Raw genomic sequence first — 23,092 nt, 5'->3', positions numbered from 1 at the left:
CAATGTAATTCTCAGTCAAGACAATCAAAATGTTCCCTGTCTGTTTATTAATGTTACAGGAAATGTCACCCTTCCTACCTACTGTGACACCAGCACAGCTACCAAGGGGTTAACCCCAAAGATGGTGATAAAAATGGCAGCACGACCCTGGAGAATAGTCCCTAAACAGGGCTCAAGGTGGTACTGGATCTGTGAAAATGAAGCCTGGAAAGTTTTACCCCTCAATAAAGACAGGGTCTGCACTTTAGGAGCTGTGATACCAAACATAACAATCTTTGACCGAATTGATGAACAGGAAGAGTGGGGAAGAATCTATCCCAGAAGGGTAAAGAGAACCAATAATCCCCTTATAGATCATCCCACACTTTTCCACAGCATAGTCAGAGCTGCAATTCCATCCTTGGGAGTAAGTGAATTAGAAAAAGCAGTTGTCAACATCTCAGCTATCCTCGTAAACCTCCAAGATAAAACCACAGATGCTATTACAGCTTTAAAAGAAGAGGTCCACAGTTTGTCTTGTGTAGATCTGCAAAATAGAATGGCCCTGAATTTGATACTAGCCTCACAAGGAGGTGTGTGAAGTCATTAACACTAGTTGTTCTTCCTACATAGACCAAAGTGGAAGAATTGAGAAAGATCAGGCTGCAATTCGGAAGCAAACCAAAATTCTGCATCAGGTAACCCTTGATAATGTCTCATTAGGCCTGAATGATGTTTTCCACAAGCTCACGTCATGGTTGCCGAACTGGACCTGGATGAAACAGCTGGTTTTGGTAGTGATATATATAATTAGTGTTTGTATAATCGCTTATTGCATGATCAAATGTTGCAAATGCTGTTCATCTCTTTGGTACAATTTCAAGTATGGAAAGTAGAAGCGAACAAAATTTTGAGTTTTGTCCGTTTCTAAAAGGGGGGACATGATGCCGAAAGGGTTTTTTAATTTTTCAATTTTCATATTTTGTAGATTTTAGGAACACAGTAGATGTAATGCTGTAGATTTTAGTGAATTAATATTTAGCAGCTTGCAGCATAAAGTCCTTCTATCTCTACCCCTGCTCCAGAACAGGCAGCTAAGATCTGCCAGCTATTTAGTCTCTTCCTCAAGGTACCTGATTAAAGCATATCAGAAGAGAACATAAACATGGAGCAGTGTGACCCGAAGCCCTGGAGAGCGTCCAAGAGACCTTTGTGTGCTGAAGAAGAGGAGGTGGATGAAGACAGAGGGTCCCAACGACCCCAGCCCCAATTCAACAGGGGTGGGAACTGGGAGGGGACAGAGGTGGAACTGGACATGTGGACAGTAGTGATTGGATAGGTTATATTATAAAAACTATAGAACTTAGAGCTTGCTTGCGCGCGTGTGCGTCGATGTATTCCCAGATGAGCGGGGTTGCTCATTAAAGTGCCTGCCCATTATCGTATCTCCTACAAAACTTGGCTCAGAGTCTTTTTTACAGACTTTTACGGCAACACATTCAATTCACTAAAGCCATCTGTGTGACAATTACTTTACTGTGGAAGCTTGGGATTGGTTTTCCTCTTCCAGAACCTCATCGTTCCTGATGCAGTTGTTACTGATTAGGCCTAATCTAAAATTTCAGCTCTTTGAAATGTACCCTGTCTTATAGGATAGGACTGTGACTACTGTGCCTAACTATAAAAATATTTTGAATTTTCAATTAACAATGTTCTTCAAAGTCTTCAATTTCCTAGCTGCCTTTAATATGGATCCTATACTTCTTTCACCTTTGAAGTATCAATTTTTCATATTGTTCATGCAATAGGGAAGATAGTTCAAAAGATTTAAGAAGAAAATTAATTAATTCAACTGTCTTGTTGCTTAATTCCTACGTTTCGCTATCTACTTTGATGCTATAAATTAAAAGTACTGTGTTCACAGAGTTACTCATATGGCTAACTGCTTTTTTCCCAGAAACTGGGAAAATAATCTCTCCTGTATCATCCAGTTTAAGCGTTTTCTTTATTATTACCCGCCACCATAATTCAAAGGCTTGGCTGGACTACCATTTCACAGAAAGAAATATAGAGCATGGAACATGACATTCTGTTTAAGATACATTTCTTAATGACATGAAGATCGAAGTCTAAAGCTGCAGCAGTCACATTCAGCCACTCGTACTCAACAGAAAAAGCAATTTACCAACCCATATTGCAGTAGCCTAGAGGAAACAGATATATAGACTCAGACAGGTGTTCTCCAAAACATATTTTTAATGTAATCTGCATTTGGAGCCTAAGGAGAGTAAGAGCAGAGAAATATGCTTGTTATTCCTTTTTCACATTACTATTAAAGCTAATTTACTTCACGTAAAAAAGAAACGGCAATATTTCCATACACGGAGCTAGCCCTGCATAGGAAGTCTTTGCAATAGAATGGAACACAAGTACAATGTTAGTTAAAACCAAACCAACAACCGCTTTTCCTTCTGCCCTCACTGAGGGCTCAACAGTCACTTTTACACTCAAAGCCAAGAAGTATGAGCAGTCTAGTACGTCTCTGATCAACTTCCCCAAAATCACTTTGAAGCATTAAATACCAGTTGGCTTCACTGTAGTCACAGAAGGTAAAATTAGTGTTTAGCCTACTTTTTCATATTTCTCATTATTTTAGAGTACAACAGTCTTTCCACTCTATACTTCAAAGCCTAAGGAAGCTACTTCAAGAGCAGACATATCCTGCCACTGTCACTTTGCAGCTGATACAGAACTGAGAAGAGGCACATTTTTTTCTCAAAAGGTTTTTATCTTCTTATAAATCCTCCTTTAAGGATTTTGCTTTGACATTGTATTTCTCTTTTTTAAAGTAGTGTTTTGTAAAAATGGAAAGAGCTTAATTTTAGCCAGTTACAAAACAGTTGTTAAAAGACAGCTCTTTGTGGACCTAGGAAATACACAAAACTACTTCCTTTCTGTTGTGAAGTCTGTATGGAAAACTAACGATGCTGTTGCCTTGCATTTCAGAAAGTGTCTTTGCACTGCACTGAACAAACAGGACAGACACCGCAAACAGCTGGAATCTTGTTACAAGACTAAGCAATACAAAAATAGGAATACAATTTTAGAATTTCTTTACGAGAATATTTTTCATCTTCCTTGTTGAAGTGCTTCAGTTGAAACCCAGAATGATTAAAAGAAAAGCTGCTTTAAGCATTTATCCCCTTCACAAAAAAATGTAACTTCAGAGGTTTCAACAAGCAAGGAGGTATCAGTGTCTGTCACAAGGAAGTTTAATGTGTAAGTAGTTTAATCAGTGTAAAACCTATTTCACCCCTGCAGGGTATACAATTATTTCCACAGTGTTGTCAACATTTTTCTGTGTCAGTAGCTCAGAAGCAATACAGGTCATCAGAAAAAAAAGGCCAAATAGGAAGAAAAGAGAAGAACAGTAAAAGAATGAGTTGAAATTATGACAAAAATAAAACCATTCTTTGTGTTCTGAATGCTCTTTAGTTCCTTGTCCTTACCACAGTTTGCAACATTACTGCATTAAGCATCAATGTTTCACTAAAATAAAGTTATTCCCACCTATGAATAGTAACAATAATAATAAAAATATTAAATCTGGTCCAGAAAATTAGTATCCATATTGAAGTGGAACAGAACTGCTTTGAATCAGGGGCTAAGGAGGCAAAACTGCTACTCCTCATTAGCACAGGCCTTAGTAGTACATCCATCTCAGACAGGGCCTGCTCTCCCAACCCTCCTTCCCAACCAGCAAATCCTGAACTAATCCTTAACACACTACACATCACAGGCTCTGTACCAAATTTTTTAAAAATTTAAGAGAAATAAAACAGGGTAGTGTAAACACACAGGACTAAATGAAAAGTGGCCATAAATGCATGAACTCATCTGCTGGGACCCCTAAGTCCAAGTTATCTGCAAGGTAAGTGTTCAGCAGAGAGGTTCACCACATGAAAAATTAAATTGTGCTTGGAGGTGATAAGTCTGTTGGACTGATGGACTAATGCATTTCAGTAGCTATTTAGACAGAACTACAAACAATAAATCAGTATGTAATTGGTTTGATTCTAAAGAGTAACTAACACAGTAAGCCTTCCTTGTAGCAATATTCACTAGACCTAATAGTGATTTGCCTTCCCTTTAGGAATGTTTTCCATTTAAAAAAATTGCTAGCAATTAACAATTTTGAGATTTCTGGACTAATGATCATAAATCAGAGAATGGTTTGGGTTGCAAGGGACTTTAAAGAGCATGTAGTTCCAACCACTCTGCCACGGACAGGGACACCTTTCACTAGACCAGGTTGCTCAATGACCCATCCAGCCTGGTCTTGAACACTTCCAGGGATGGGATATTCACAACCTTTCAGGACAACCTGTTCCAGTATCTCACCACCCTCATAGTAAAGAATTTCTTCCCTATATCTAAGCTAAATCTACCCCTTTTCAGTTTAAAGCCAATTCCCATTGTTCTGTCACTACATGCCTCTGTAAAAAGTCCCTCTCCAGCTCATTTTTAGCACCCTTTAGGCACTAGAAAGTGTTATATGATCTCCTCAGAGCCTTCTCTTCTCCAGGCTGAACAACCAATGAATAATGTCTAATTCTAAACAGTTATAAAGACATAAATTTAAACTGAAACCACTGAAGAGCAATAGATTCCAAATTACAAAACTCTAAAAATCCCTTTCTCTGTGACCTCTACAAAAAGAATTACCTTTATGACTTGACGTATGATGCATTTCTGCCATTGTAGGATTTGTTGATTATCCCTGCTTACAGAGTAGCAGAAAAGCATTCAAATACATAAATTCAAAAATCAAGCTACATATTCTCACAAATGACAAGCTGAGTAGAATATGTCTTAAGCATTACAAATCAGAGCAATTAAGTTCATTGATTAGAATTTTACTCTTGTGTGATACAAGAGAAATCTGCATCCTGGCTTACACCAGCAGTGATGTGGCCAGACAGCAGGACCAGGGCACTGACTGTCCTCAGCACTGGGGAGGCCACAACTCGAGACCTGTGTTTAGTTTTGGGCCCTTACAACAAGAAGGACATTGAGGTGCTGGAGCATGTCCAGAGAAGGGCAAGAGAGCTGGGGAAGGTTCTGGTGCACAAGTCTGAGCAGCCCAGGGAGCAGGAGATGTTTAGCCTGGAGAAAAGGAGGCTCAGGTGAGACCTTATCAGTCGCTACAACTACCTGGAAGGAGGTTGTGGCAAAGGAGGGAGTTGGTTCCTTATCCTGAGAAACAAGTGATAGGACAGGAGGAAACAGCCTCAAGGTCAATCAGGAGAGGTATAGATTGGACATTAGAAAAATTTCTTCTTGGAAAGGGTGGTTAAATATTGGAACAGGCTGCCCAGCAAGGCAGTTGAGTCACCACCACTGGAGGTATTTAAAAGATGTGTAGATGTGGCACTTAAGGACATGGTTTAGTGATGGACTTGGCAGTGCTGGGCTAAGGGTTGGACTCAAATGAGCTTAAGAGTTTTTTCCAACCTACGATTCTCGTAATTTTATACAATGTAGACATAGCAAGGGACAAACAGGTGAAAATTGCTTCAAAATAGCAAGTCCTACAGTGGCAATACACAAACAACACTGCTTTCAACATATCTTTGCTTAAAAATATCCCCATAATTTTCCTAAGAATGGCTAAGCTAGTAGGCACCATGCTGTACACACTGACAGAAATGCCAAAACAGATCAAAAGCGTGGAAGTACTATTCTTATATGCTCCCAAGACACATTCTTCCTCAACTTGAATGACAAAAATGTTCCAACATCAACTTAAAAAACAAACATAAAGTATTAAAAATGCCCTCCTAAACTAAATAATTTGGATTCTAAATATCTATCTCTAAAACAACTTGTTGAATTTCTGGAGCATGAACCCCAGAGATACACTTACTGCCCACCACTGAGATGAAACATTAAGTCAAAAATATCCAGTATACTAGCCCACTAAATTCGCAAGTAAACTGTATCCTATCCAACAGAAATTAATTTCACTTTAAGACATTTGCAGGGCTAATGTGCCATAATAAACACTACTAATAATCAACAGTAAAGTCCTGAATTATATTAATTACCTGAATTGCACTCACATTTATGATCTCCATTTATAGACTTATCAAGTCAAAAGAGCCCTTTCTGTTTTAGAAGCTAAGCTGTTGTGCAAGTATTATAAAAATAGGTACTTTAATCCGGAGCTATAAACACAACAGAACTTCCGCTTTTGTTAAGTACAGCTGACACAGTAGAGATGAAAAATCCATGCAGGTATTTATAAAGATACTTAAAATGAAGAACAAAGGACACTGCTATAGAACTTTCAAAACCCTGGCAGACAGCCACACACTATACTAGATGATGTCTAGATCTGGACTGATAAGCATCATGCCACAAACATGCTTTAGTTTCTTCTGTAGCTAAAGTTGATTTGCGCATTTTACAGTACAGCATATATTTGAAGTATTTCTTGTTAAAGTTATCATTAAGGTTTGAGGTTAATCTTTGAGCAAACTTCACATTTAATTACATAACCAGCACAAGCAAGACATTAGTGCAAAGGGGAAGGTGTCAGTTGTACATAATGAGGACTCTTCCCCCAGATGCAACAGGACAATTTTCAGATTTAAAGTTCAAGTGGATTACAATCAGAAAAAGCAAGATTTTCTTTTCCAAATTTAGGACAAATTTCCAGAGGATCAAGATGGAAGCAACCTCAGTTACAGCAGTTAAATGTCAAACCTAAGTTCGGAGAGCTGATAAGTAACTCCAAAAATTCATCATGCTATGAACACGGCATTCTCAAAAGAGCTCCAAACAAACTGCAAAACAAAATTGGCATTTAAGTTGAAATTGGCCAAGTTCTGCATAGAAGTATGCTCACACACAACAGTCATGTTTAAGCCAGTGCATAGAGAAGATAAAAGCACTTATGGTAGTTGCAAATGTTAACAAGTCCATACAACTTGCACAGTTTAGCAATGAGTCCATAGAAAAAGAAGAGAGTAAGAGTAGAAATGCTCAAGCAAAACAAAAAAAAAGATGACCTTCCAACTGTATAAAATCCATGTGACAGTTATAGTAGAAAGACATCAGTGGAAAACACTCAATTCAGTCCCAAACACCCAACAGGAAAATAAGACCAGAAAAGACAAGCCTTTGGCAGACAATTTAAAATGTCTAAATATGGCATTACATTTCTAAATAACCCACAAAATATATTATATGGTATATTCATATTAAATACTGGGTAACCAGCTCTGCAGATCTGATGCTAACACCACTTTAGCCAATGAGAGCAAAATGGAGCAAGCTAAAGGAATGCTGGTGGATCACAACAGTGCTCAAAGAAAATATTATCACCAAGTCGTGCTTCAAAAACAGTGCTCTGGGACACCACACTATCATCTATGGAGCAAAACAAAGTTCTCTAGTTTTTCAGGGATGTGCCCTGCATAGGGTATGTTATGATTCACTATTACACGAGCAGCAAGACACTGCAAAGTAGTATGATTTATGGGCTGGATTAAATTTTTTGCTATTTCCTTCTCATCCAGCAAATCACAAGCCATTTGCTTATGTGAGTTTGTGGCATCAAAATGTGAACCTGACTTGATAAGAAGATTCATGATGTCTGGATGGTTGTTCAGTGCAGCAATGTGTAATGGACTGTTGTTATCAGAGTCTCTGACATTTACATCAGCACCACATTCCACCAGGATAGCAGTAACTTGTAGAGAGGGGAATTTACAAACTGGGTAGCGACCAACACATGTAGTATTATTGTCAACAGCAAGATGAAGTGGACTGAAGTTATTCTTTCCTCTAGGCTGAAGCTTAAGAAACTTGTAAATAGTCTGTTTCTTAAAATGTTCCTGTTCTGAGCTGCATGGTACTTTCTCCAATAAGCAAATTAAATGCAAAATGATGGAAAGGGCTTTGTTCAGCTGTGTTGGATCAGGAAGACACTGGGTTTGTTTCATGGCCCGTTCTATTTCAAGAACACTTTTGCACAGAATACCCATTAGATCATCAAATGTGACAGTAGTGCCAAGAAGGCCTTTTGCCCTATCCTGAAGCATGAAGGAGAAAAGTTCAGCAAATGATAGCAAACTGCTGGCTGTCATAGGGCTCAGTGGATCAAGATTGCTCTGCTGCATGTCCAAAGCATATTTCCATAAGTTGATGCAACGCTTGAAGTTTCCAGAGTCTGCATAGACAGCACCTCTGTATCTAATATAGTAAGATGTGTCTGGGTGAGAAGGACCAAGAATACGTTCTCTAATTAATAATGCTTGCATTCTCATTTCATCAGGGTCTGCAATAAGATTTTCTAGCTCTTCTGAGCTGTTCACCTCTTTAGCATAATCATATGCCATAATTAGTGTTTGTGGCACAGGTTTGCTCAGGATATTAGTCCTGTCACTGTATCTCATTTCCATAGCTCGCTTCCAGTATTTCAAAGCACCGAGCAGATCTCTCTTTTTGTCCACGAATGTTGCTCCTAGAAGTTCCAGAGCGTTTATTCGCTCAGCCTTACTAGTCTGTACATGCTGGGTCAGAAAGTCCACGATGTTTGTGTGGCCTGTCACACTGGCTGACAGAAGAGGAGTCATTCCATAACCATCCTTTTCCATTTTAGCACAATACTTGAGAAGCATCTTCATGATCTCCAAACTTCCAGATTCTGCACAGTCATGTAATGCTGTGTTTCCTGCAAGAGAAGAAACACAATTACACAAAGCGTAGTCAAATTATAGTCCAAATCCCACAATGCTAATAGTTAAAAAAATTTAAAAATCAAATATTGATAGTTTTAAAATAGCTTTTTCCACATCTATGTATTATGAAAGCTTGGATAACAAGTCAAAATATTCAAGATGTGACAAATATCAAGGCTGTCAGGCAGTTATAAATATCAACACACTTCATATTATTGCCTAAAAGAATTAAACAAGTTTTAAAAAACCCAAACAAAACAGAAGTAAAATGGAAGTCTCCACTACATAAAAGCACCAGAGCAGGAATTCCATTGTGTCAAAAGTCAAGCAAACGGGTCAGGAGACCAATTTTGTGGAACAGGGAACTCCCTGTGGAGCTCCAGAGGAAAAAGAAATTGTATGATCTCAGGGAGCAAGGTCAGGCTTGGTAGAAATTTGACAGAGCTGTCGCTTGTATATGCAGGGACAAGACAGAAAACATGCACTGAGCAATCATCAATGGTATCAATTTAATAAATAAAAACACTGGACTCTGCACCTGGGATTTAGTCACACCTGGCACAAATATGAACTGGGAGAGAGGTGACTGCAGAGCAGCCCTGCAGAAAGGGACCTGGGGGCTCAGCATGAGTCACAGGAAAGCCCCATCCTGGGATGCATCAAACACAGCACAACCACCTGTCCAGCAGCAGTGATTAGCTGCTGTTTTCAGCCTTGGCACAGTCTCAACTTGAGCACTGTGAGCAGTTCTGGACCCCACAAGCTAAGAAAGATGTGGCCTTGAATGCGACCAAAGGAGGGCAACAAAGATGGTGACAGGGCTGGAAGGAATGTGCTGTGAGGAGCTGTGATGACTTTGGATTGTCTAGTTTGGAGAACAGGATGCTGAGGGGTGACCTTGTTGCTTTCTATGGCTTCCTGAGGAGGAGAAGTGAAAAGGGAGGTGCTGAGCTCCTTTCCCCCAGTGACAAATCATGTGAGAATGGCTCAAAGCTGTGCCAGGGGACATTCAAACCTGACATAAAGAAAATGCTTTGCTGAGAAGTGGTCAAACAGCAAAATATCCTTCCTCCAGAGGTGGCCGAGGCCCCAAGGCTGTCAGTGTGTAAGATGCCTTGGATCAATGTCCTTAGTAATTTGGTACAATTGTTGGTCAGCCAAAAATTGATAAGGCACTTGGACTATGTGATCACAATAGGTCCCTTCCAACTGGAATAATCCATTCTGTAAGGAATTTTGTATCTTCTTTCAACTATGCAACAGAAACTTAAGCTAGCTAGCTCCATGCTGCTTTACTTTTCCCTCTTCCCTTGTTAAACTTCCCTCCTTCTCAATCTCCAGCAACAATTAGAAAATAGTGAGATCTGTATGAAAATTAAAGCTGGGCTAAACCATACTGACTTTTTTCCATCTACCCTATAACTCTTCCTTTCTCCATCTGCCAACTGTTTAGATTTGCACGTCCTGAAGCAATGACTCTACACAACAAACAGTATAATCCACCACAACAGACCCTCCATCTCAGTCGGGGCCTGGTACATTCTAAGAGACTGGGATATTTTGTCAATGGCATGTATATACCCAGATTAACTACTTTTACTGCTTTCTTTAGGCCTTTATCATGAACTCCCACCTTAGTCCCTCTGCTCTTCTAGTTAGGATTCCCAAAGCCAAGAATAAAAACATGCCCTCAACACACAACATGCAACCGTGTATCTTATAAGCACCTTATCATTTACATGCATATTATGTTTCATTAGCATAACATGGCCCAGTCTTTTATTTAATGGCATTTCCGTTCTAACAACATGTGAGGAAATTTCTAGTAAGCACTAGTGCCATCTGTTTGGGAACTCCATTCATGGAAAATTAGAAAGTGAGTACTGGACACCACAGTTGAATAACTATTAGGCTTCAACTACATTAAAAGTTTTCTGAACTTCAGATACGAGCACTTCACTGGAGAAGGAAAAGATAGAGACAAACTGTCCTGGTCTCCTCTGAACATAACCAAGTCTCTCTCTTATGTGGTTGACTGCTTTTAAAACAACATAATTTACATCTACGCTGTCCTTTATAATGTTTTATACATACTACAGAGTCAGGCATTGAAACCTTTCAGCTTCACACAAAATTAATTAACAGAAAGAAATCATGCTAAATGCTTCCCCCCAAACTAGTTAAGATTTCCTACATCATTAGGGCTGTAAATTCCATTTAACTGTCCATCTGATCATCAATTTCTGTTATACTACCAGCAAGTTTCCCCACTCACAAATAAGAACCTAATTTTCTAAGAGTTCTCTGCCCGTTTCCAGTAATCAGATTTGGCTTTTAAAAGCTAAGACAGAAAAGCTTCATGAACCTTCCTTATTTGCATTTTTGGTAGGCTTTTTTCAATGCCAATAAGAGAGTGATTTACACTGCATCTGCCATTGTATTTCTAGTCCCTAACAGAACTGATGTGGATTAGGAAAGAAAGTAATAGAAATTTTCAGCTCACGTGAGAGATGAGAGTAATAGAAATTTTCAGCTCACGTGAGAGATGAGAGTAATAGAAATTTTCAGCTCACGTGAGAGATGAGAGTAATAGAAATTTTCAGCTCACGTGAGAGATGAAAGTGTATTTGTATAGTCTGCTGATCTGAACAGCTTCTATTTATCTTCATACACTTTCATTTTTTTCCTGACTCTGATCTCTACAATGCACAGTTCGCTCTTCATTCTAGACTATTCAGTTAATTAAACTCTAGTCAAAAGCACGCCTGAGATCTGCCTAACACAATACAGAAATAAATTAAAACTAAACTGAAAGTATTTAGATTAATACATTCTTTCTGCCAAGAATGTATTGTTTACACTGGCTTAAATATGGTAAATAAGGTAAAGCAAAACATGTCAAATTTGTATGTATGTATGTGTATATAGAAAAAGGTTTCATACTTATGAAATACACTTCAGAAATAAAAAATATGTTCCATTTTCAATTATAAGAACTTAATGTAGATCTATACAAATAATTTTGACATCATCTAGCTTTTACATGCCCAATTTTATAGTACACTTATCTCCTTTCTAACAAGACACAGTAAGAGCACATAAAGTTGAAGAAAGAACCCACAAAAGCAAAATTCAAAGATACCTGGTCAAACCATAATGACTGTCCTCTAAATTCAGTACCCACTTGTCACCAGCAGATCCAGACACCTCACATTCACAATGCAGACCTCTGTTCTGTGTGCTGAATTAGCAGATTGCCACACAACAGCTTGCTTTTATTTTCTGCTGGCAAGCCACCGAGACAGGAACATGTTCACCCAAGCCTTTGAAAGTTTTGGTATGCAGAAATATGTAGAGACTAGGAGACTGTTTAGATAAATATTTTCTAACAGGCACTGGGCATTTTGCATTTGTTTCCTCATTAGTATCCAAACCATCCATTCATCACTCCTCTCCTAATTTTTCAGTTCTTGAAACTTCACATGGAAATTGGTCTTCTGCTCCTTCCTCAAACAAGTTTGTTGACCATCTGAAAAAGAACTCAGCGTATTTTAAGGCCTCTTTGTTGCTCTCAATTCCAGCAATCATAAAACCAGCAATAACAGAATATGCAGTTATCCAAGAAAAACCAAGTCTCAATCCAGGCTCAGCAGAATCCAACGTTTATCTGAAATACTAATCAAATTCACATAAAGATGCATAACGGTTACTTTCAAAAACTTAGGACTCAGTTTTAACAGGTTTGTGCAAATAGAGCAGAGCTATGAACAAATTTTGTCACTTTATATTTTAAGTGTAAGATCCAAACATATAAAGAAAAAATCCACAGAAAATATCAGATTCTTTCACTTATAGACAGTGAACTTAACTTGCAAAGAATTATTTTCCTAAAACATTTCTGAATAGTGTCCAGTGATATCACAATCATTTACTAACAAGTAAGTAGAGGAAGACACCCTGACACAAAGTGGCACACAAAATTATCTTTAGCTCAAGATTCATAAAGCTAAATCTAGTTTATACAATGAAAACTGATTTTCAATCTTTGTAAACCTCAGGCAATTTTTATCATTAATAGAGAGCATTAAGTCAATTATAAGTCTGGCCACACCACAACCTCTACCAAGGCCAGCAAAATTTTCAGTTGCAGGAACAGAGACTTAACCAAATTTAAGTGGACCGAGAGTGGCTGAATTTGGCATGCATAGTTCATCAACTATAATTCCTTCTGTCCTTACCACAGACCAGAAAATGACAGATACCTCAATATTGAAAAGGACAAGACCCTTACACTCCTACGACATGAAGATGTCAAATACAGACAAGTATACAAACTCATAAACACATATACATTTTAAGTCTTCTTGCTGTGCTGGAGAAAGACTAGTTAAAATGCAACTACAGCAGTCAATCCAGAACTAAAGACTGGCTGCTGGCTCAGACCAGCTGCAGTTCTGTACTCGCTGAAGGCAACACCAGCTGCACCTGGGTGTTGACTGAACACAGACACTTCAGGGCCCATTCCAGTCCATGTACCATCCTTCACATAGGGCGGTCCCGTGGTGTAAAGGAGATCACTCTGGACTCTGAATCCCAAGGACCTGAGTTTGAGTCTCAGTGGAGACTGTCCCCTGGCAGTTCAATGCCTCCCTGCCATCCCATGCCGTCACATCTCGGATGCTCAGCAGGGTCAGCCACGGTTAGTACCGGGTGCTGTGACAGTCCTGAGGCCTTCACTGTCACTGTCCAAGCTCGCTCGGCCGTGGCAGATGGACCTCAGGACTTAAACGGTGGGGCCAGTTCTGCGTACACTGTGCCTCACCTAAAAAATCCACTGTGCAGGCTGGAAGGGCACGTGGGGAGAGCCCTGCCCAAATCTGCGTTTGCCAAGTCTGGCCATACACACACCATCACTCACAGCAGTGCTCTGAAACACGGGAACTCGGACCTGTCTCCTACCTTCAAGTCAGTATTTTTAAGATATTTAAAAATCGTAAGATAAAAGTACATTAAAGACAAGTAAGCTAAAACGTATTAGTAGCACTGAAGTTCCTACTATTGCTTCTCAACTATTAACATACATTTTGCCAGCTTGGACAACAGGATCAATACCAGCTATTCATATCACATACTGCAGATCCACCAGAGAAAAAATCCACACAAAATAATCTTGGCCACTTTCTGGGTAAACAAAATCCAACAGTCTGTATGCCATTAACTTACAATGTAGGTATGTCAAATGCAGACAAATATGCTTAAGACTCCAAGGAATTTCACTACTCTGTCCAACTGGATGTCCTTAATTTAAAGGAATTTATTTTTTTCACTCATATTACAATTATGGACTTAAGTTTAAACAGCTGTTAGTGATATCATATCAGAAACAGTGCTGTTTTTCAGTAATTTACACTGCAGTAGCCCACAGTTAAAAATCCCGACAGTTTATATAAGCCATGTACAAACTTATAACACAACACCATCACCACTAATTTTTAGTAGCTGCACCTCACCTAAATTTGACTGGATGGTACAGGCACAGGACTGGACAGAATACACTGTAAGAAACACAAGTTTCCATAGACAAGTAGGTAGCAGTACACAGTTGAGAGCTGGCAACTAAAAAACCCCAAAACAATAAACCCCATCCTTAAAAAAGAATAACACTACCAGCCACCTACACCCAGCAAGTATCAAGTGTTACATGTGTAGAAAAACTTGAAAAAAAAACATGGCAGTGGCCTTAATATCTAATTCAGGGACTAAGTTCTACATATTGTACAGGAGTTGAGCAGTTCAGGCAAGTATGGCAAATCAACCATTATTTTGTGAATTAACTCATCCATTTCAAAACACTGTACTATCTATACTGACAATAGTAAGTAGTGATTGAACACAATTCAGTAGTTAATTCAAGTTTTGGAACATTACTTATTCAGTAACAGACTAAAAATCAACTATATCTACTGCTGTATTAAGAAGGAAAATGTCTGAAAATAAGCAAAAGTAATTTGAAAGTCATTCTCTTTGGTAAGCAGATTTCAGAGACACATGAAGCTGTCAGTCAAATTAGAGCATGTTTTTTAAGGTGGGAATGATTATTTCAAAGTAGGTTTCACGTCAGTTTTTTGACCCATTTGCAATTGCAAAATAACCTGCAAGAATCTAATCACATATCAAAGACAGTTAATATTATGACAACATGAAAGGCTCCTCCTTCTTGAACAAACACAAAATTGGACTGGAGGTGTCCTGGTAGTCCTGATACTTCTCTGCTACAAAACTTTACTATTCACATTGCCTAATAACTTTCTCTAATTAAAAAAGAAAGAGAATAAGCCCAGCTCCAGTCCTTCCAAATATTGCCAAAGCAAATTCAGAAAAAAGGTATGTTCAGTTGGCACCACAGCTTCACATTTTATTCTTTTATTAATAGCACTCCTTTAAAAGTGGTTATGTATGTATGTGTGTATGGCCAGACTTTGCCAACGCAGATTTGGGCAGGGCTCTCCCCACGTGCCCTTCCAGCCTGCGCAGTGGATTTTAGGTCAGGCACAGCGTGCGCAGAACTGGCCCCGCCGTTTAAGTCCTGAGGTCCATTTGCCACGGCCGAGTGAGCTTGGACGATGACAGTGAAGTCCTCAGGACTGTCACAGCACCTCGGTACTAACCAGGGCTGACCCTGCTGAGCATCCAAGATCTGAGGGGAATAGGATGGCAGGGAGGCATTGAACTGCCAGGGGACGTCCCCACTGAGACTGAAACTCAGGTCCTTGGGATTCAGAGTCCACAGTGCTCTCCTTTACACCACGGGTCCGCCCCTAAAAGTGGTTTTAAACATTAAAGAAATACTTCAGGTATCACAGAACTAATACTCTAACTATCCAGTGTTTCCAAATTTACTGGGGAGGTGGGGCATACACATTCACAATGAGGGCAGGTCTTTCTATATCAGAAGAAAATGTTTCCCAAAATAGACTAGTACCTTGTGACAGGGGAGTGAAAGAAAATGAAGCCATGACACAGAAAGTGATTTGATTGCAACCAATTAAGTGCCTTCACTTCCTTGTACTTACAAAATGCTTGATCAAATTTCTACATAGTAAAACTTATATTAAAATTTAACATTAATCTGATTTCATATCCAAGATCATTAACCACAGAGGAAAAATACTTAAATGACAGAGCAGTGTGTAAAATTAATGACATGTATATATTTTTGCAGCCTTAGAGATCCATGAACCACTTTCACAAAGTGAAATTGTTCATGCAGCATTCGTATTTTTTTTCTATCAGGGCACTTATAATAATTCAGTCTTCCAAGTATTTTACTGCTTAAAAAAAAAGTATTGCTACACAGAAACATGGACAGTGCACAAGAAAACTGTTACACATCCCTATGCTCAGCAAACATGGCAAAGAAAAACTGAAAGGATGTCTTCCCTTCTAGAAGAAATTCAAGTAAAAATTAAGTTGAAAGGTAAGTAATTCAGTAAAAAATGCAAAGAACTGCTAATCTCAACAGGTTATTTTAATCTAGTTTCCATATACTGTAATGGAATAATTGCTGCGTTGCTCACCAAAGCACTTCATGAGAACAAGATTAATGATTACTAACAGCGTGCTGCTAATAATTTCATTTCAACACAAACTTCTTTTTAACTGAAATTTAAGAATTTATTCCCTTAAATGTATCTCTTTAATTTAACTTACAGACATTCCTACTGAAGTTCAGTTTCCAGACAACATAATAATTAAAATATCTATAAAATGCACTGCACTGCACCGTGCTCTGCAACCTACCAAAATGGAAAAAAGCAACACCCAAAAAAAGACAAAGCGCTGTTTTAGAGCAAGCACTTATTCACAAGAAGGGAAAAAAAAGGCAACAACAAACAAAACAAGTAAAAATTAAATCCAAGGGGCTTTGGTTTGTTTTCTTAGCTGCAGGATTTTCCCCCTTCCCTTGCTACCAATGAATCTGTGAATTTTGGCAAGCAGACAGGACAAGCAACCTCAGAAAAGAACAAACCTGTCAAGATTCCTTAATGTTTACTGCAAGTGAACATGAAATATTTTTAACGCATTCTAAATCATACTGATCATAAAGGAAAAAGCGTGACAGTGTATCCCTCTCCTTCTGGGTCTGCAGAGTCTCCTCCCTTACCAGCAGGTTTGAATGTTACACTTTCCCACAGTATCCCACATAAACCACAACACTGAAATCGCACCAGTCCTTGATACACACACTGTTACATGTTTAACCTCGGTAACCCACAGAAAGAGAGGTCTGTATATTCTGCACTTTCCAAGATGAGAAAGCAAAGTCAATAAGCCTGGTTTTCGATATTATTTTACAAAGCTACCACAATCAAACAGTGTGCCAGTGGAATTTAGGAATCACAGCATCACTTTCCATTTTTAAAATGCAACCAAATGCTCCTGTGCAAATCACAAGAGACAACTAAAACAGCACTTAGTCCAGCAGAAGGAGAAAAGTCAGCCTTTTGGCCAACTGATGAATCTTGTAACTGCAGAGGATGAACAGAGTTAGCAGAGACCAGTGACAAACCCACAAAGATCACCTTGAAGAAAAACAGACCACATACCAAGCAGCTGAGGAATGGAAATACTAAAAATTCATGCTGAGAAAAAATATCTGCCTTTCAAACAGGTATTTTGAAAAAAAGTCTCTGTGCCATTGCATTCAGACCATCCTGGCTATAAGTGCACATGTACTTTATCTGCAACTCATTAATTGCTGCAATAATGGATATTCATTCCCTTCCTTTCTGCAAATCTGGCAGAGGAGGATAAACCACAACACATTATTAAAATATGCATTACAAACTTTCAAAATGCAAGATCTTAAGTATCCTATCTGGAGTTAAAACAGAAGTATAAGACTCCTTTAAAAATGATCTTAATGAAAAATAATTTTATTGAAGCACTTATATGAAATACTGTATTTTCCATGTAAAAACCAACAAATGCAGCCCCAAAGAGTCCAGATCTGTAATCTGAAGGCACTAAGACAACTGTCACTTGTATCAAGAGAGTAAACCTGTCCCTTCCTACACATCGGCAAATGAAGACTGTGCACAGAAACACATCAGCGAAACTGTATCCAGATTCAAGACGTCTGTTCTGGAGGTAATGGTAAGGGAGCATCACACTGACAACAAATCACTGGTAGCCTTTGCAATGAAGCAGAACAGAAAACTGCACGCAGCCAACACAGAATGTCCTTTTCATCCAGCACTGAGGCAGAGCCGAGACCCACTCGAGGTTTAGTTCCAGGGTTCTGCCTCCCCCTCAAACAATGTGGGTTTCTGCTACTCCACCATTATTCACACCATTCCTCCTTTTAGGAGCAATATAAAACCTAGACATCTGAGATATCACTATATACAAGTGGAATTTATTAAGCTCTCTTATTTTTAACATGTAGCTTCTTAAACAAGTAGCAGTGTACTGGAGAAGGCTATGAATTAGGAAGACAGTGGTAAATTAACTCACTTTGTAAAGTATGGCTTTGGCTGCTTCCTATCTAGAGATATCTTTGCTGTTTTCCACAATAATAAAATAATAAAACCCACCCCCCATTCTTACCCCAAGCATCAGTTTGTCCTTATCACTTACACTGTTCATGTAAACTAGTACATTTTTTAAAAATCCTTTGCTTACACTTCTGCGGCCTGTATGCTACACAAAGTTTGGAGAAACTGTGAAAGCTCCGATCTGCAAAACAGTAGAAATGAAGAAAACTAAAGGCACATACTCTCAATTCACAACCACTGGCCATCTTTCAGAGCAGAGCACTCATCTACCTCAAACAACCTGTAACTTCCTTCTTCAGCACCATCTGCTGACACGGTGCCAGACCTGCACTTCACCTCAGTGCAGCATCTGACTCAGGCTCTGAAATCTTTATGCACATCTTAATCATTTGCTGGCTGTACTTCTGCACTTTCATAACTGTCTTTCAAAAACCTCTGCGTTCCAAACTGCCATAGTCTAAAATGCAATTGTGGGATTCATTCTGCCTGTATTTGGAAGCAGGATTTCACCTTTCACCTGTTCTTTTATGCATCTGGATGCGTGTGAATCTTCTCATATCAAAGTATTCAGATTTTTTCCTCAAACTGTCAACACTTCAACACATTTCCATACCTACATTTTCCTGGGGTTTAAAATGTGTTCTAAATTCTACTTTGCAACATGAAAATCCAATGAAAAACCACAGGAAAGAGTTCAAGTAACTTTGTCCCCTGCCCCACCCCAGGCTGTAAGAATAGTATCTGAAAAAGGATTTGTAGTAATCTCCCACAAGAGCACCTCAACTGCAGTTACACAGTTCTACTCTTATAAGAAGCATTCCAATTTTAATGCAACAAAATTTAAAGTAGCTACAGCTTTTACATCTTTCGCAGAAAAACATGCTCCTTTATACCTGGGCTAGGAAGGGGTCTACATAAAAAGAACTTGCACACAAGGGCAGCAACAACCTTGTAGCAAAGAGCAGAGCACTCGGGTGCTTCTCCCACGCACTCAGCAATAGGACAAGGGAGCACAGGCTTAAGCTCTACCAGGGGAAATTTAAGCTGGATATCAGGAAGAAATTCTTTCCAGAGACAGTAATCAGGCATTGGAATGGGCTGCCCAGAGAGGTGGTGGATTCACCATCCCTGGAGGTTTTTAAACTCAGATTGGCCATGGCACTGAGTGCCATGACCTAGTAAAGGGACTGGAGTTGGACCAAGGATTGGACTTGATGATCTCGGAGGTCTTTTCCAACCCAATTGATTTATGATTCCATGATTACAAGTGCTTCCTGCTATAAGTCCAGACGCACTTGTCGATTGTTTAGTACATAGCAGAGAGGGATAGAAAGTGAAAGTAACACAGGAGAGTCTAGGAGGTGGAATGTGACAAGGTAGAATGAATCCTCTTGGATCCATTTTAAAAGTAATGGCATTCTTTCAAAACAAAACCCAGAAGGGTACCTGCTGAGTCTCAGCCACTGCAATACCCACACTGTTGCAAAACTTTGGGCTACCAGTTTTCCTCAGTTCATCCGCCTTTCCACAGATGACTTTCCCTTTCAGGGTTTATAGTACTTACTTGCTTTATTTCACCACTGCGTACTGAGTAACTTCAGAGATGAGACTTGTTTAATGTACTAAAAAATCCACTCCTGTCCTACCAGAGGGGATTTCCATATACTTACTGATACAAAACTATTACCTACACACATCCATTTGTATAAAAAGAGTTTTAATGAACTAAACCATATCCAATCCAATTTAATTACAGATCAGTTATACCTTAAGAACCTTTGCTCCTGTGCCTAGATGTAAATCACACAGAAACTAAAGGAAGCAGAGACAGAAAAGAAGTAAGATAATAATTGACAGCACTGAGAAAATCCTCAGGAATGTGTGGCTGCCACTCAGTCAGTTAAACAAAGATAAAAAGTGCTAATATACTAACAAAGTGAACAAAAAGGACGAGTAAGGTAAAGCCTGCTCCACCAACACAAAATGAGGGAGGAAAAGAACTGCAGAATTTCATCTGTTTCCCTGTTACATCAAGTATTTAACAGCACTGCTCCGTTCATACCTATTGTATAAAGCGATAGGTTTAAAACTAAACCCTAAGTTTTTAGTTGTTTACACACTTTATATTTAGCTTCCTATTCCAAGAACACTGTTTAGAAAAATGACATTTTTATCCTACCACAAGTCCATGATGATTCATAAGCAACCTCAAATTCTTACAAAAGAAGATTTATTTTGCTCTGCCCACCTCTATGACAAATCTGTAGTTTAGCTTTCTTTACATTAAACCCACATATCTGCATGATACGCTGAAAAAATGCATATTTAGCCAAGCAGCTTCACCAAAGATTACTCCCATATTTGGTGTTTACCTGTGTCATACAATAATCTAGACACTAAGTATTTTTTAAGAGAAATAATGGTAAGGCACAGTACAGTGCTACAATGTAATTAGCCTGAAACAGGCAGTATAAGTATTATTAGCAGATTAATAATACATTTACAGATAAATATATATATGTGTGTGTGTGCATGCATAAAAGCATACATATATATATATGTATATATGAAAACTCTCAAAAATATGTTGAAATATAATCTTGGCCCAATTTGCAGTAACTGCTGTGCTTTTCAGGCAAATACGACATCCAAATGCAAGTCTGAGATGTAGTAAAACCCCCAGTATTTAAGCCAAGAGGTCCATCTAGTTACGATCACAGCAAAAAACCCCCCAAAATCTTTGCTTTGAGCAGTTAACACCAGGGCAACTGTAAAGAGGGGCAACTCTTAAGGTCTGTGCGTCACTGGAAGTTCTTCTGTTGAGATCACAGGCACTTGCAGCTTCATTTCTGTAATCTTATTATGTGTTTTTGCCTACCAACACTGAAAAAGGTCAAAAATTACTCAATAGTTTGGAGGGAGAGAGTGAAGCGGCTACAATTATGAGTTCTCAGCAAGTTTATTGGCTTTTAACATATGTATAAATGTGACATTTCATATGACTAAGTCTTTTTAAGAATCAGAGGTTTAAGATTAAAATGTATCAATTTAAAATTAAATGTTATAACCCATGTTAACACATAAAAATGTAAAAACACAGGTAAATATAATTTTTCTCTTACTCTTCCACTTTATGACAGCAGAAGAATATTTTTGGATGAGAGCTTTCTAAAGAAGTAAATTAATACCTTTATTGCTATTCATCACAATGAAAGCGAAGAAATTAACCTACCTTTAACACTTTTTCTGTTAACATCAGCTCCCTTTTCAAGTAAATACTGCGCAATTTCCTTGTGGCCTTTATAGCATGAGATCATCAAGCAGGTATGCCCGTGACGATTTGATACTTCCAGGTCTGCTTTGTGCTCCACAAGGTATTTTACTATTTCCAGGTGACCATCAAAACAGGCAGCTCTGAGCGGTGTTGAATTTGTCAGGGTTGTGTTGTTGACAGATGCACCGTGATCCAGCAGACACTGAACAACCTTTAAGTGGCCAGCGGCCGATGCTGCCCACAGCGGCGGAGCCCCCTCGATGGTCTCACCATCAAAATTCACCGAACCACCAACTTCTATGGATGCGGAGCAATGGTCCAACAAGTATTCCACCATGTCAAGGTGACCATAACGGGCTGCCATCAGAAGTGGCGTGGCACCATTGGTTTTCTCTGACATCAGTTGAGCCACCTCTTCCCTTGTTTTGCTTGCCAGGAGCTTGGAAAGGAGCCGCAGCTTGCCATCACGAGCTGCGTTGAAGACTGCTGTCTTTAGATCCATTTAGTCTGTACCTCTCTGCTTCCTGAAGGATACACGCCTGCTTTTTTCAGTCAAGGGCTTAATGGAAGTGCTCAGCCCAAAAAGAATGTCCCCAGCTTCTTCTCAGATTAGTCTCATCTGCATGGGACAACATGGAGACTCCGAACAGGGTCTTGACGAAGGGCAGGCTGCACTTGTCATAAATCTACAAAAGGAATAATTCTCAAGGTTTTCATCTCCTACTTCGCAAACAAATGACCGCAGTGTTTTCCCGCAGCTATACCCAAACAACTCGCTGTTATGGCGCGCCGGCGTCCAGCTGCATTCCATGGGACTCTCCCTGGCCGCGCGGTGGCCCCTGAGAAAAGCTATGGCGGGGGGGGGAAGGCGGCTGATCCCACCAGTGTTACCCTCACGAGCCACAGAACGATCCCCTCCTTACGACGCTACGAGTCGCACCCCCGACTCATTTCATGGAGCCTCGAAGCACAGAGCTCCCCGCCAAGAGCCCCCAGGAGAAAGGCGAGCGGTGAAGACACCGGTGGGGCTCCAGCCGAGCCCCGAGCGGCGGGGAGAGCACGAACCCCGTCCCCTCACGGCCGTCCTCGGTGCGCTCAGAGCCCGCCGACCACCTCCCCCTCTCCCTTCTTGCCCACACGGCACCCAGCCCGCCCCGCTTGTCTCTCCGCCAACCCGAGGCCGGCCGGAAAGGGCCTCTAAGTGGCAGCTTACCTTCCTGGGGCGCTCCAGGCCACCTCCCGCCGTCGCCACCCTCACAGGGACGCGCTCACCGCCCGCGCTCCGTGCGGTGCCTCCATGAGAGCCAAGCCCCGCCGCGCGCCCGCCCTGCGCCCGCCGCGGCCAATCAGAGCATGGCACGCGCGCCGTCAGCCACTCACAGCGCGGCGGGGGCGGGACTGCGCCGCCGGCCGGCAGGAGGCGCCGCGGCGCGCGCGCGCAGCGCGCAGGACGTAGCGGCTCCGCCCGTGGGGGCAGCTCTGGCCGCGCCGCCGGGGCCGAACCGCGGGGGTTGAACTGTCCTGTCCACATCGTC

General features: G+C 40.1%; 1 protein-coding gene across 2 annotated transcripts; it reads right to left on the bottom strand.

Moving 5' to 3' along the window:
- Positions 1-2,215: 2,215 nt before the first annotated feature.
- On the bottom strand, positions 2,216-22,861 carry FEM1C (fem-1 homolog C). 2 transcript variants are annotated; one of them, XM_071580666.1, is made up of 3 exons: positions 22,771-22,861; positions 21,516-22,243; positions 2,216-8,719 (listed from the first exon to the last, which is right to left on the bottom strand). In XM_071580666.1, exons 2-3 carry the CDS (start codon positions 22,057-22,059, stop codon positions 7,410-7,412), a joined length of 1,854 nt encoding a protein of 617 aa, XP_071436767.1. In that variant the 5' UTR covers positions 22,060-22,243; positions 22,771-22,861; the 3' UTR covers positions 2,216-7,409. The 2 variants fall into 2 exon arrangements, with proteins under 2 accessions (XP_071436767.1, XP_071436768.1); XM_071580667.1 differs by lacking the exon at positions 22,771-22,861 and having other exon boundaries at positions 21,516-22,701.
- Positions 22,862-23,092: the final 231 nt, after the last annotated feature.

The sequence above is a fragment of the Pithys albifrons genome, chromosome Z, assembly GCF_047495875.1.
Source record: "Pithys albifrons albifrons isolate INPA30051 chromosome Z, PitAlb_v1, whole genome shotgun sequence".
Classification (NCBI taxonomy): Eukaryota; Metazoa; Chordata; class Aves; order Passeriformes; family Thamnophilidae; genus Pithys; species Pithys albifrons.
The sequence above is the reverse complement of the archived record's forward strand: the minus strand, read 5'-3'. Positions and strand labels throughout refer to the sequence as shown.

Excerpts from the sequence above, each read along its gene's own strand:
- FEM1C (XM_071580666.1), bottom strand. The coding sequence starts at position 22,059 with ATGGATCTAAAGACAGCAGTCTTCAACGCAGCTCGTGATGGCAAGCTG. Across the intron at positions 8,720-21,515 it reads TAACAGAAAAAGTGTTAAAG|GAAACACAGCATTACATGAC; the intron begins GTAGGTTAATTT and ends CTTCTCTTGCAG.